The 16,467-nt window shown below is 41.4% G+C and overlaps 1 protein-coding gene across 1 annotated transcript in view; it reads right to left on the bottom strand.

Moving 5' to 3' along the window:
• Positions 1–14,098, bottom strand: part of rcan1b (regulator of calcineurin 1b) — a 44,214-nt gene extending 30,116 nt beyond the window's left edge. Inside the window, exons 1-2 of the mRNA XM_080720278.1 lie at positions 13,755–14,098; positions 11,666–11,804 (exon numbers count right to left, since the gene is read on the bottom strand). Coding sequence (XP_080576404.1) covers positions 11,666–11,788 — 123 coding nt within the window. The 5' untranslated portion in view covers positions 11,789–11,804; positions 13,755–14,098. The remainder of the gene's footprint in view (positions 1–11,665; positions 11,805–13,754) is intronic.
• Between the last annotated feature and the right edge of the window lie 2,369 nt (positions 14,099–16,467).

Below are 16,467 nucleotides of genomic sequence, written 5' to 3'. Positions count from 1 at the left end.
CAGGTGTTGCTGTACACCGAAAATGACTAATGGTATAGCGCCACACACGCGTGTGTGTGTCTCTCTCTCTCTCTGATGGAAACTCGTGTGTGTGGAAAAATGAGTTGTGTAATAGTGGTGAGCTCTCAACTAAGTGTTGTTTGTTGATGTTAAACATTACCGTGTGTGTGTGTGTGTGTGTGTGTGTGTGTGTGTGACTGTGTGTGTGTGTGTGTGTGTGTGAGAGAGAGAGAGAGAGAGAAGGTGCAAATCATCTCCAGACCTCAATCCCATCCCATTGCGGTCTATGTGGGTGGGTGTGAGAGAGAGAGAGAGAGAGAGAGAGAGAGAGAGAGAGAGAGAGAGAGAGAGAGAGAGAGAGAGAGAGAGAGAGCACTCAGCCCTGCATTTTTTCCATGCTCATGTTTTGGTTTCATCTTCCCATTTTTTCCATTCTCTCACTTGGTGTGTACACACACACACACACACACACACACACACACACACACACACACACACACACACACACACACACACACACACACACACACACACAGACGCACACACACACACACGCACACGCACACGCACACAAGGGAACATGGAACCATGGAAAGTGGACCAAGCACATGGCTAAGCCATAAACACGTAAAACTACTTAAAAAGGAACGTCATAAACCATAAACATGAGTGCATTGCACTGTTCCCACACAGACATGATGTGTGCCAGGCACATTTCTCAAATACCATACATATCATAAATGATGATCTCCAAATGATTTGCCTAATGTGCAAATGTGCATACAGCAGGGTATCTGGAAAACGTCTAGAATAAAGCCCTTTGCACACAGGCGCGATTTTCAACCATTGCGTTTTTCCCGTTTGCTGCATGATTAAAACGCATTGGATTTGGTGTGCACGGCTGTGCGGAATCCTCACTGCGGATCCAAAAAGGAGTCATAAAAAGAGTCGAGAGAGTTTTTACAGCAAGGCGACAAGGCGCACGAATCGAACTGGGTTCGATCGGGAAAAAAACGCACTGCTGCAGCCGGTGTGCATGAGGTCATATCTTTAAAAAAGAAATTCCGTGGGAAATAAACGCGTCTGTGTGTAAAGGCCTTAACAGCATGACACAACTGCTGAAGGTTTTCACAGTAACTGCTCCCGCAAACGGTCGCAATAGAGGGTATGCGCATGACATCATCATCATACCCAGTAGTTATGCGGGAACACCTACTGAGTGGCAAAATAACTACTTTCTGGCCTTGACAGCCCCAAACAGAAAAGTCCTATCTGATTGCATTAAACAACTTTAAACGATGCTAAACTCACTTTGGCACTCATTTTGCCACTTGATTTGCCATTCACTTTATGCATGCGCATACCCTCTATAATCCATGTCACGAACAAATACAAGTACTTTTCAACTGTGTTCTTCAGAAGTCTGAATTCAGCTAAATGAAGACTGAATGATGGATGTTAGAGAAGGGCATTTTTTTGTTTTTAAATGTGACACACTTGGGAGTGTTAGTGGTTAAATGTGGTTAACCATAGCACGACGTCATATCATTCATGCCAATTATCATTGACGTGTGTGTGAGCCTTGGACACAGCAAACTCTATCTGCTATAATAGTGCAACTGATGACAGTAATTGAACACAGTGAAAAAAGCCCAGCCGTCTTATTACAGACAGAGCCTACAAGGTGAACGGCATCTAAATAAAGATAAACTGTCTAGCGTCTTTCTGGAAATGTTTTCCACTGTCTTGTGGTTTTCTTTGGAGGTTCTTTTATCAGCTACGGTTTCACAGCAAACACTTTAAAATCCACACCATTAAAAAGAAAAGTGAAACTTGTCTGGAAAGCTTAGAATGCAAAGCCTGGTTTTGTTATTAATGTGCCATTTGTTTTGACGTTAATGATGTGGATTTCTCAGCATCCAGCAACATTGGACAGTTGATACATACGTTTGGATACATTTTAATATCGGAAATGGACAGAGAAGAGGTGGCTCAGCAGTCACTACTACTTGCCACGGCTGAAAAAGCAGCACATGTCAAATATCAGAAGGAACAATTTGTAGAAAATAGCTCATATACAAGCTTACAACACGTCACAAAGTGACATGCTGTTAGGCTGTAGATCACAGCTATTTCTGCTATTTTTGGAAAGGAAACGATTAATGATAATTATACAAAATAATTGTGATTATCTCAAATAATTGCAATTAAGCGATTATGTGTAATATAATTTGACAGGACTAGTGGGGGACCCACTCAGATAGGACATTGATGCAAGCTTTATACGTTGTCCGACAACTAATAGTGAAAATAGCCTAGACCTAAAAGCTGTGATCGGCTATTTTCACTGATAGCCGGTGACCGAGTCACCCAAAATGTGAAATGACCTGCGATGTCATGCCGTACTTTTTTATTTCTGTTTTATCTATTAGTTTGGTCATTAACGTCCACAGAATGAGAGGCCTGCTCTGCCGGAAACATCGTGAAAAAAAGTTATGGCCATTTGTATATTCACTGTCCCATCGACGTCACTATAGGAAGAAGGAATGGATTCAGAATCATGAAGAACCCCTAGTTTGACCCCTCACATGCTACTTAAAGCAGTTTTTTTGTGAGTCAAGTTGATGGGACAGTGAATATACAAATGGCCGAAACATAAAACAGAAATAAAAAGTACGGCATGACATCACAGGTTCAACCCTATAGAGCAGTGAAGTTTGACGTCATTTACCCATCCTACCTGGTTCACGTTTTTTCCCCCCTATTATGAATTCCATAGACCTTTTTCATATCGCATCATATAAGAACTGTGTTCAAACATAAACAAATTATCCAAGCGGTTTGACTCATATGGATATGAAGAATCAACTGATGGTGAGAAAACGCTCATGTTACTGTCGTCTAATTAGTTACATTTTCTAGAAACAGGCTTTATCAAATATGAATGACTGACTATCATAAACCATACAGAGCCACCTACCTCCCCGACAATATCATGCAGACCGTTTGTTTATTTTTGGACCACAATGCTTATATGAGATGATTTTAAGATAACCCAATGTTATTCTTCATAGAGAAATTACTTCCATGAACCGGGGATGAGCGAGTCACGTCATGACTTCACTGCTCCTTGAGCTTTTGGGCCTGTGGGTCCCTGACTATTAATATTCATGCCCAAAATACTAGGAACTGTTTAACGGAACCAGACGAAAGACTGGAAATGAGGTAAACAAGACTATTGGTGAATGATCCCTCTTTGTATCCGTCTGTTGATCTGTGGACAGCATCATCATCAGAACAAGGAACAGTTAGTTCTCCTTTCCATTGTGTGTACAGTCAGTTAGAATTGAGTCAGTGTGGAGGATAGAGTGCATCCACATGAAGCCAGGTCACACTTTCCATTTCCCACAGTATGGCAATGTGTGTGTGTGTGGGACAGGACAACACATGTGTACTGGTGTGTCAACGACTGGTCACTGGGAGAGCTGGGTTTAAGAGCCTCAATGAGTGGGACAAACGTACAAGTCTATTAGGCAAGTCTCTCTCTCCCTCTCTCTACTGTACTAAGTAATAAAACAGGAATGTTTCCTAAAGCACTGACTGTCACAAATGGAATGGTTCCATTTGTACACTCTCAGGGTTACAGACCTTTAAAGGGCCAGTTCACCTATGAGTCATCATGCTGCATCATATGATGCAAAATGCATCATCATTTATGCTGAAATACTAAAATATCTCAAAACACAGAATGAACACAACAAAATAACTCAGGATTGTGTTGATCTTGTCCCAAACAACAATACAATAAGATCTGGTTGTCCCAGAGGTGAACTGGCCCTTTAAGGGTAAATACTAGCAAGACGTCTCAGGGCGACAAGCGCCACAGTGATGTGGACATCAGGGATATGGACATCAGCGATGTGGACACATCAGGGATCTCCATATATGGGCATAATAAAGGGATTTGTTCCACTGGCATCACATGGAACGCCATATCTCCATATATGGGCAAAAAAGGGATTTGTTCCCCCTGGCATCACAGGGAACTCCATACAGTATCTCCATATATGGGCAAAAAAGGTATTTGTGCCCCCTGGCATCACAGGGATCTCTCTAACAGGGCATCATTAATATTGATGACATCAGGAAACTCCATATGTGAGCATAAAAGGGATTCTGTTAGTGTGACATCACAGTGAAGCCAGAGCCTGATGTCAGAGCAGCAAACCCATTCTGGTAGAGTGGTTCCCCTGACATCACAGTGACATCAGAGCATGATGTCAGAGCAGCAAACCCATAAAAATGTGTACACGTCTACAAGTGTACACGTCCACATGGACGCAGACAAGCTGTGACGTTTCTCATAGTAAACCGCGACCTTCGGTCGCAATAAGGTACAGTATATATAGGAATATAGGAATCAATAAAGGGCCCCTGTACCTCACTTTAAGAACCAGTGATGTATATAGGAATATAGGAATCAATAAAGGGAACCGTTGCGTTTAGGAGTCGGACCTCTAAGAAGGATGCATTCACCTAAAGCATCCCAACCCTGGCCACTTGTGCTATCATCCCCTAACGCCTTATTCCTTATCAGAATGAAAATAACAGGTGTGCTGTGCACGTGCAAAGAACTCGCAGGTGCATTAGATACATAGACACACACAGCACATGCACATACACACACGCTTACACAAAGCATACACACACACAGTGGAATTTTGGGTCATTTGATCTGGTCAGCTGACCCTCCAGAATTCCTCGCAGACAAGCGGTCGGTGGAAAAACAGTGGGATGAATGGAAGGAGGGAGAGGAGAGAAAACAAGTCATCTTTTCACCGGTGAGACTCCTGTGCTGTTTTCTATTCCACTGTCGTCAGCAGCCTGGCCGCTGCAAACACTGACTGCTTTGTCCGTTTGTTTGCTGTGTGTGTGTGTGTGTGTGTGTGTGTGTGTGTGTGTGTGTGTGTGTGTGTGTGTGTGTGTGTGTGTGTGTGTGTGTGTGTGTGTGTGTGTGTGTGTGTGTGTGTGTGTTGGCTGAGACATCATTACACTACTAGTGGTACTGATTCCCACAGACTGGCAAGACTACGGAGTGTTCGGTTGAAAAATGCAACGCACCTGTAAAAGGTTCTTACGATTAATTTGTCCAAAAATATATTTGTCTTTTATTATTTTCTTCTCTTTTCCTCCCCATATCCCCTCACCCTCAGAGGACTACTGTATACCCATACTGTCAACATGAAAATCAATTTTCATCGACTTGATGAAACTTGATGAAACTGTGTGAAAGAAAAGTGCCCCTCACTAGCGCTGTTTCCTAAACAATCAACACAATAATGTAAAAACAATTACATTTAAGTAATATTATTATTATCTACAGTACATACTGCCAACCAGGTGAATAAAGCACAGAATGAGGCTTTCATGAAGGCCTATCCTAGAACAGGGGTTCTCAAACCTGTTTAGGCCATGACCCCCAAAGTAAAAATATATACCCTGACAAGCACTTGGAATTGTAGGCATTACATTTAATGTGCCTCGGTTCCACAGATAAATATTGTGAAAATAGCAGCTCTACATGCTCACAGCGCCTTGCAGTGCGAGGCATTGTGAGCACGTAGATCTTTTATTTTCGCAATGTTCGCCTCTTGCTTACTTAATATTTGACAGTTTGGCCAGTTTGGTATTAAAACGGTCTTGAAAACCCTTAAATTGTCACTTTATAAATGTCAGATACCCTATATACACTAGTTGGTTTGTTTACCGTTGAGTGAGACATTTTTTTTACATTAAGCTATCATCTGGGGACCCCACAAAATAATTTGGGGACCCCAAGTTTGAGAACCACTGTCCTAGAAAATGCTTCTAAACATATTGATAGTGTCACCAAAATCAGTGGTGGCGACTGGGAACTGTAATCCGTGCACCACCATACCAGCTACCATAAACCATAATATGCCTAAATAAAATTCCTATATTTGCAGATTTATTTTGAGAATCCCTGTTTCTGGAGAGAATGAATGACGCAGCTTCTCCCAGCATGATGATGATAAAGCCTTTCCAAACATGCAGTGACTCACTGATCTGATCTGTGACGTTATTGACTGCCTTCAGAATAGACAAGAAAACAGAGAGTACAGAGCACATGGACGGTAGCTGTCAAAAACAACAATTCCGTCCTCTTAGCCTTTAGGACAGGCGTCTTCAACGTTTTCAGGCCTAGGACCCCTTAGTTGAGGGAGATGGAGCAGGGACCCCCACAACCTTATATATTCCATATAGTTTCATTGTTTGACAGCACTATCCTATCCTAGTATATTTTGGATTCATGTCAATTTGTGTTTTCAGATATTTAACCACTTGAACCGTCAATACTTAATAAACTTGACCTTTCACTATGTACTCAGTCTGCTCTTTTTCCCCTCTACATCAAAGCTCTTTGCCAAAAATAGCTGGGCGTTGTGAGCTTGTAGATCTGCTATTTTTGGCTAAAGTTCTCAGAATATGGACGCTAGAGTTCAAGTGGTTAATATAAAAAAGAGAGAAAAAAAGTTTCTATCACTCAAAGATTTGGAGGACCCCCTGTAGTAACTCTGAGGACCCCCTGTTGAAGACCCCTGGAATAGACTTGAAAACAGAGAGTACCGAGCACATAGACGGTAGCTGTCAAAAACAACAATTTCTTCCTCTTAGGCCCCATGTACTATTTTACAAGCCAAATAATATAACTTTAATAATAATTTTCCACCAATAATGACATGCCCAAAATAAGGACGACAAAGTGGCTAAAAGCTTTCATATTAGTGGAATAAACGTTGACGCAAGAAGACCCAGGAGGGGTGAGAGAGGGAGAGCCAGCACTACAATGGAGATACACAAGGAAGACAAAGGCAGGATCTGATCCTAATAAAGACGAGAGGGTACAATTGTGTCCGGTAAGGAGCCTTGTGGGAAACTTGTTTTTTTTGCAGTCGACGGTCACGGGGGGCGCTTACTAGAAAGTCAGTCTGTATAAATTAGCATTACAAGCCCTGAGGAATTTTATGAGAGAGAAATAAATAGCAGAGCACAGGCTTTTTTTCCTGAAAAGTTATCCAGCTGAAACAGAAGCCATTGTTCTTACATGAACATGAATTTTGAAATCAGGCACTAGGGTGGCAAAGTGGTAAAAGTATTTGCCCACGACCAAAGATGTCGTGGATTTGAATCCACCGCCGTGCATCCGGCTTTGCAGAGCGTCTATGCGAACACAATTAGGCCGTGTCCGGGGCAGGGAAGCTGCCGTGGTGGGGAGGGTGTCTGCATTTATTCCTACGGGCTGGGAGGGGGGAGAAGCACCTGTTGGGCAGGAGGAGCAGAACGAAGGCTCTACGTCCTCCCGTAGGGGGCTCCTCACTGGCAGGTGAGTCAGTAGGATACAACAGCACTGACAACACACAGAAAAAATGTGTGTTGAGAGGAAATAATTGGCATAACGACTAAAATGGGGAGAAAATTGGTAAAAAGTACAAAAACTTTTTGACCACGGATCTCCTCTGAGACCATCTTGTAAACAAGAATCTGGAATCAATGGGGGTACATTTTTTGTCTTAGGAAAGTGACTTAAAACTAAAAGAAGTATTGAACTCAAGTCTCCATGGCGTGAGTAATAAATAGAAGAAAAAATGTGGGGGTTGAACTACTCCTTTAAGGGGGTCCTTGCAAATAAAACGTTTGAGAAGCACTAGTACTAGTGGACCCCTGCTATGCCATAGTGTCGTTGTGAAATCAGTGTCATACATATTGTCAAGAAAACCGGGGGACCTTACATTCAGTGATTGGGTCCAGTGATGTAAAGTAACTAAGTACATTTACTTAAGTACAATTTTGAGGTATACGTAATATAGTTCAGTATTTCCAATTTCCAATACTTATACTTCCACTCCACTACATCTGGGATCCAAATATTGTACTTTTACTCCACTATTTATTTGAAAACTTTAGCTACTAGTTACTTTGCAGATATAAATTATATTATAAAACGTACATAAACCACTTAAGCCCTATTTTATACCTTGGCTATTTGAAAATGGCAGATCTACAAGCTCACAACGCGTCACTAGCCCTATTTTATACCTTGGCTATTTGAAAATAGCAGATCTACAAGCTCACAACACGTGACGCGTTGTGAGCTTGTAGATCTGCTATTTTTAAGTAGAAAATGTGAGTACTTTTTCCACCACTGATTGGGACTCATACTGTAAGAACATTATTATTATAATGGTAGAAAATACAATAAAACGGACAAGACCAAGTCTTTGCCACAGACAACATTTGTCTGTGTACAGACATATTGATGACCTGATTATACAGTCTGTCTGAAGACAGGTTGAGGTCGGGGTGAGGTGGTCCCGTGACAGAAAATACAGTTCACACAGAGACAAAGTGGATTATGTGAGGTCAGACTGGAGTCAACGCTGGTATTCCACAAATGAACCAGAACGAGCGGCGAGCGCCGCCTCCAAACCACAAATTCCTTCTAATGACCTTAATGGGTTTTTAGAGCGAGAGCTTTGTCAGCATCTGACAAATGCCTGCAATCTTTTCCATCGAGTCGGTCTTTTCCACTGCAGAGACACCTGCACAAGACTCCCTATCTCTCTCTCACAAACACGCGCGCACACATACTGTACACGCACACACAGAGTAATGACAGGGTTGTAGATGAATGATTGCCCAAAAACCAACAGCGGTCCCACTCTGCCACACCCGTTCCGTGAGGAGACAGACGATGACTCAAGTCTTCCACTGTGGAATTTTCTACTGCATTTCAACTCAAAAAACACCCTACAGAGTTAATAGACTGTGTGATATTAAACCAGATACAAAATGTTAATATAAGATTTACTGACCCTTTCCCACATGAACTCTACACTACCGTGACTGTGACAACTCTGGGCATAACATTTGGCAAGAAATAGCAGATAAGCTTGTAGATCCCCTTATGTTTGGTGAATAGATTTGGTGTAGAGGGGGAAAAAGGAGGGGGATCTACTGTTGACCCCTGGGGAACTCCGGCTAAAGGAAGAATATTATGTAGGGTTTTTCAGTGATTACATGTAAAATTGGGTCATTTATTTATGGAAACAAAACAAAAAAAAAAAAAAAAAAGAAATTGCTTACAGTAAATTAAGACTAACCATACACACGAAACAACTGATCTATACATGCACCTTAGGTCTGCAATTATTACGTAACACGCATGTGTAGGCAATCCAAAATGTGGAGCCAGTAAAATTCAGTCCAAATTGAGTCCAATGATAAATGTATCGGAACATCGTAGTCTGACACACTCGCCGTCGCCGATACCAATACCAGCATTTTGGGCAGTATGGGCTGCCTTTCAGATACTGGTATTATATAGCCTGATTTCAGACTCTGCGCTCAGAGAGTGGGCAGGTCTATTGGCTGGAGCCAGGCAAGGTATTATATGGGCATTGGAACAACCCTAATGTCCAGTGTGTCCTGCTTATTGTTGTTGCTGCTATGATACGCGCATTTCCACACAGGGATCTATGAAGGTCCATCATTCTATTTGCTTTATGACTTAACAGAATATGCACAACTTTGACCTGGGTGCCTGCCTGCAGTTTACGGACAAACAATATCATCATCACAGGTTTCTGCTTAAGTCCCGTGGCATTACAAGCAACGCTAATAATGATAGTATTGGCAGGGGGTACTTATCTCAGCCAGGAGCGTGTGTGCGACTGTGCGTGTGTGTAACTAATCTCACATACTAGACCGACGAGCGTCATACAAAACACATACATTAACACAGTCAGTGGTTCTCAAACTGGGGTCCGTGGACCACCACAGGGAAATGTGTTAATACATACAGCATCACAATCATTTTAACCCCTTTATCCGTATCTAATATGTTGGATATTCAATAACAGCAGATGCACAAGCTCACAGCACGCAATCTTAAGTGTTTGAGACATGCTGAATCAATTTAACACAAATGTTCTCTTATGGGGGTCCCTGGCACAACACGTTTTCAGATGGGGGTCCTCAGCCAAATACATATCAATTCCAAATCTTGGTAATAAGAGCTTTAAGATAAGAACAACAACGGAATTGAATCGAAGTCACACAAAGTAATATGGTCAATGATTTTTTTTTTCACAACTCTAAATAATTGCCTGCTATGTTTGGTGCAAGTATCCAATCAATAATCAATATCAGTCTTTACATATAATCGAATAATGTGAGTTTCAAACCGAGGCGTCATGCGGTTCTCAAACGCAGAGATGCTCATTATGGTAACTAAACTTTAGCCACAGATATGAAACTTTATGGCCATTTGGAAAGTTTTAATGACTCAGTAATGACTATGGAAAGTGTGTGTGTAAATCATCTAATTAGCTCTAGATCAGCTGTGTTGCGTAATTGTGTCAGACAGGCATAACCTTGGTGTCAGAGGGTTGAGTGTGACTGCATGAATCGTGGAATTTTCACATGATTCATTCATGCAGTAATAATTACTTCACAAACACACGCGCGTGCGCGCGTATGCACACACACACACACACACACACACACACACACACACACACACACACACACACACACACACACACACACACACACACACACACACACACACACACACACACACACACACACTGTATTACCATACTTATGCGGACACACGTTACTGGCCTTTTATGGACAGCAACGATTTAAGGAGGCAATTCTTGTTATAAATGCAATTCTTATGTTTTTTCTTGCCATTTCCTAAGCCTCAAATCCCCAAATCTAAATTTAAACCTATAGTGAAGATTTGTAGCCTGTCTAGGGTTGTATTAGTGTAGCTGAGAATTTGTTTGGAAGTAGTTACTATTATTATTATTATGGGGCGGCAGTGGCTCAGGGGTAGAGAAACCATAATTAGAGCACAGAGGTTTCCCGAAGGGTTCCCAGTTCGATCCCGGGCTGTAGTGTCGAAGAGTCCTTGAGCAAGACTCTGAACCCTAGTTGTTCCCGGTGAGCAGGTTGGTGCCTTGCATGAAAGATTGTGTGTGTGAAGGATGAATGTAATGTGCAATCTGTCTAAAGCGCTTTGGATAAAGGCACTATATAAATGCACCATTTACCATTTATTATTATTTTACGATCTCAGAAGTACGCGACCGCACGTTTCCCAACAAGTCTGTGGCCTTAAGCTAGATGCAGAATAGACCAAAAATTTGAGTGAAAATCTTTCACTCAAATCTTTGCTTCCGGGGGTCCCTGGAACAAAATATTTTGCGCTGGGGGTCCGTGGCCAAATACATATTATATTGGGGGTCCTTGACATGACAAAGATTGAGAACCACTGATAGCAATACATTTTTTTTTTCTTCAGAAAAGCGTAAGGATATAGAAGACATTTGTAGAATCTGCCTAGGTATGTCAGTGGTAAAGGACCCCCAAAGCAAAGGACCCCCAAAATATGTATTTGGCCGCGGACCCCCATCTCAAAATATTTTGTTCCACGGATGGACCCCCATCGCGAAATATTTAGTTCCAGTGACCCCCAGAAGCAAAGATTTTTGTTTAAAAAGTTTCAAAATTTGGGTCTATTCTGCATCTTTGGGAAACGCGCGGTCGCCAGAAGTACAGACACAAACAGGCTTACCTTCAGAGTGCCATCATTGAACAGGTGTTCGGCCACTTTGCAGGCGATGAGGGCGTTGGGCAGCTCCGTGAACTGGACGTTGACAGAAGCCTCCTCTCCCTGGCTCTTCTCTGACTTCTGCATCACGACTGGGACTTGACTGCATGGGTCAGAACAAACAGGAGGAACAGGGACGCCAAGAGTCAGAAAAACGCACCTCAGGAAACATATTCACATCATATAAACAGTGATGTTACTAGGTTTTCAATGTAATGGGTCCCGGGACCCACAGGTGGTCATTCAAATGGGTCCCAGAAAAGTTTTATGAGTCCTCAATACAGATACACATGGAACCAAATGGACTGTACAGGACAGGTCTGTTTGGTTCCATTTGTAAACTCTCAGAAAAAAAAGAAAAAGAGGCACCCCTGGACTGGTGTCACGGCACCTAGGGTGCCACGTCGCCCACTTTGAGAAACCTTGCAATAGCGTTTGTTACTGCGACCGTCAGGTTGCAGTTACTATCAAACCTCCACCAGCTGTCTGTCTGTCTGTCTGTCTGTCCGTCACGTCACGTCACGTCACGTCACGTCACGTCACGTCACGACTCACGTCACACTTTTGCCCCTACTCATATCTCCGCCACCGCCCCTATCCATGCCAAACTTTGCACACACACTCCTTGGCTGGCAAACCACAACCTCCAGCCCTGATTTCTCACATGGCCCTATTCTAGCACCACCATGAGGGCGATTTTTGCAAAACACATTTTGGCACACTGCTCCTACAGATTTTGCCCAAAAATCACGCAAAGCGGTACACAGTATGTCTAAAGTCATGTCATCAACATGGATCTGTCCCATTTCCCATATTCCCTCCTGATTGCCTTTTAAAGTTTGTGTATGCGACCTGACGGTCACTTATCTCCCGATTAGGGAGTCTTACTGGTATACAAGCTCATACCGCGGAGTGCCACGCCATGAGGTTGTAGAACTGCTATTTTTGAAGAAAAATAATCTTTGAATATATATATATTTTTAAAGCATTTGTAACTCAAATCCTTGCTTCTGGGGGTCCCTGGAACAACATATTTGAAATGGGGATCCGCGGCCAATTACATATCATTCTGGGGGTCCTTGACATGGAAAAAGTTTGAGAACCACTGATCATAGAAACATATACATATACATATACACATATATATATATATATATATATATATATACATATATACATATATATATATATATATATATATATATATTTTTTTTTTTTTTTTTTTTTTTTTTAATTATAATACTCGGCCTTATATCTAAATGGGATAAGAAAATACATTTCCAGGTGAGATGTCAACATCATGCAATCAGTAGAGCTATCCCATTTATCCCTCTATTTTGTAGTGTTCAACCAGTGGTCCTTGAGAGGGTTCCAGGTGGTCCCCAGCTAAATGATGGAGAGTTGGTAACCAAATGGACCCTTGTAGATCTTTAACTCTTAAGAGTGTAAAATGAAACCAAATGGTTACATTATTGTTAAACATCTGCATTACAAGTTTAATTTACAAGAAGTCTACGCTATCAGAGAATGTAGAAGATTATTATTATTATTTTTTTAACCAAGGTTTGCCTGTTATCTCTCCTATGGCACCAATGTCATTACGGCATGGAATTGTGAACAAAATCTGGTCCAACAATAACACAATATTCTAGTATACTATATCCATAGTTGTGGGTCTGAGAGACTAAATCTCATAAGATCTATATAAGGGTACAGTTGGTTTCCAACTCTCCAACATTTAGCTGGGGGACCACCTGGAACCCTCTCTAGGACCACTGGTGGTCCCCGGACCACTGGTTGAAAACCACTAGTGTATAATGTTCAGTAAGTTCACTGTTCAATACCAATGATTACAATGGGAATATAGAGCTATATATAACACTCATTTTAAATCTCTCTCTCACACACACACACACACACACACACACACACACACACACACACGTGCATGTAACTATCTTAGTTATTACATCATTATTAACACTCGTGGCCATGGGTCCCCAGTGTATGAATTGTACAGCAGCACTGACAGATTTATAGAATAGATACATACCTGCAATAAGACCGTAAACATCAATTCATGACAGTCCGTGTGTTAGAACCGTATTATAGAGCTTAAAAGCAGCCTGTTAGAGCTTTAAATAGAGCTCTGCAGCAACAATCCCTGCTAGAAAATGACCTTATACTGCAGCTAGCCTGCCTAGTAGCATCTCATGCTAACCTAATGTTCCTGCTTACAAAACAAAAATAAACCTAAAAACACAGAGAACTCCGCCGGTGTCTTCATTAAACACAGTTCGGGGGGTTTGTGTGGGTGGTTGTCTTCTGAAAAGAGGAGCCGGGAGCCCCGGACAACGTTTTAAAATGTTATGAATGGATAAATCAGAAGAGATGTTGTTGTTGTGAATGATGGAGCTGAGCTGATGCTAGCTGACTGTAGGGCCCGAGAGATGAAGAGATGAGACCTGTTGCCAGGTTTGGAGAGAAATACGTAACGAGGTCGATGAAATATTTTTTACATTTAGACCTATAGGCTATTTATTTTCTTAAATTGTTTGTAAATGGGATTTTTACCCTCAAATAGGTCAGGAACAACTGTTTGGGAACCCGAACCAGTGCTTTAAAGTTTAAAAAGCTGTAGCCTATGCTCTAAAGTTTAAACAACCATACACATTGGCTTTTTGAAAAACTATTTTCTTAAAAGTAAGAAAAGTTGTTTTATGTGGGTGAATCACGTGAATGGGGGGGGGGGTCATTACTGCGCTTGTCATTACTTTTAATACTTTTTATTAACATTAATGACACAAGGCATTACAATTCACCCTTTGTTAGCCTTCTGGTTGGTCCCTGACTGACCAACCAGCAGGCTCTATCTGCCTTGTCCCGCCATGGTTCCGCCTTTTTTATGTTGAATTTGCTAAAACATAATTTTTGGAGAAATAAAAACATGCTGAGTCACTGAGCAGCTCCATTTCACTGAAACCAAGTTTGAAATGAGAATTCAATACACAGAATAACAATACTAAGCAACTGAATTACAATGGTAGTGGATGGAGTGTCCCACAGAATGTCCCACCAAGACATAGCAACCAATGGGTGTGAAGAGGGGCGGGACAACGGGCGGGACTTGACAAAGGGTGAATTAGCCTACAAGGTCTGAAAATTAGAAACACCACGAGAAAGCCATTCGGCTTGTTTCAACAGGGGCCCTTCTAGGTTGAACCAATCAACCAACCATGCACTGGTTAACATTTAGGAAACAAGCCACAATGAGCACATTAGAAACATGCAACCAGCTGCAGCTGCAACTACCAATATTTTACAAGCAACTTTACAGGAGAAAGAAAGCCCAAGAGGTCGCTTATAATAAGCTGACATGGCAACACTGAGGAGATGACGTCTCGTCATGTTCACCAGCTGATGGGCGCATCCGGTCACCGATTTACTTCGCACATCTACAAACAAAACAGGCACAGCTGCTTATGATCTACAAAACATTCCCATGAAGATTTACTGCATGCTGAAATAGTTCATTTGCTTTTTATATGATTAATCTTCATATTTTTTCATTCTTTATGGGAGAATTCAAGAACATCCCTCAAAATGAGGCCTTACATTAAAAAATATATAGTGGGATACAATTAATAAAATATTAGCGCGAATTAATTAACTATTCGTATCCCAACCACAAACTAGTTTAATTGAGCATGATATTTTAAACTTGATTTACACTGACCTCTTGTGGTGGCATTGAGGTATTACAGTCTTTACGTTGCAGTTCAATAACAATACAGTTTGAATGATTGATTGAAGAATTTATTAGAAGTTTGCAAAAGAAAAAAGTAGGCTACAGTTTCATGACAGTACAAATCACTGGTGCAAGGTCAACTAAAGGGAAATCCTAGAAAGCCGAGGCTTATTTCCACAGGAACCACACGTTAAGTAGGCCTATCTCATATAAGACAGACGGATAGAACATAGTAGTAGCCTACTTTATCTAGGATAATATCAATTTCAAAAGCAGAAAAAGCATAACATCAAAGCATGGCGGCTTGGGATTTAGAATCAGGGGGTCATCATGACATGACAAACTAAATTGTCGAGGGCGAGGCAGGCACTATTGCAAAAACAGCCATTCAAGCTCACAACGCCTTGCAACGTTTTTTTTCAGGCCAAGGAAGGACCCCTTAACTGAGAGAGTGATGAAGCAGGGACCCCCTACATATTGGATTCATAGGCTACTTGGTCTTACTTGGTCTGCATCTTTTATTTGTAGGCTACACAGTCGAATCATATCAGTGTTAACTTAAACTCTGGGAGAGAACAAATTGAACCAAATGGACTGGTAAAGATATGTATTCTGAGATGCTTCACTTAAGAGACCTAGCCTATTGGTTAATAACTGGCCAACCGCTGAGAGCCATAGGAGTGCACAGCAGACAGGATGTACTTTGGACCTGGTTTACTTTTAACCAAACCATAACTCAGTGAAAGTTCCATTCTAGTATCTATTTTTACACTCTCAGTATTACATTAACACTGAGCAATTTCCTTTATGGGGATTGATTGATTGATTGATTGATTGATTGATTGATTGATTGATTGATTGATTACTTTAGGCCTATATCAGTCAGAAATGTAAACTGCAAGTGGATAAAAGACTAACCATAACTATGTATTCAAGGAATCAACATAGCATGACAAAATTACACAATAATACATATATAATCACCAAATACAAAACACTATTATGTACAAGGGAGAAG

This window comes from Nannobrachium achirus (genome assembly GCF_963921795.1).
Source record: "Nannobrachium achirus genome assembly, chromosome: 24".
Lineage (NCBI taxonomy): Eukaryota > Metazoa > Chordata > Actinopteri > Myctophiformes > Myctophidae > Nannobrachium > Nannobrachium achirus.
This window is presented reverse-complemented; position numbering and strand designations above follow the sequence as displayed.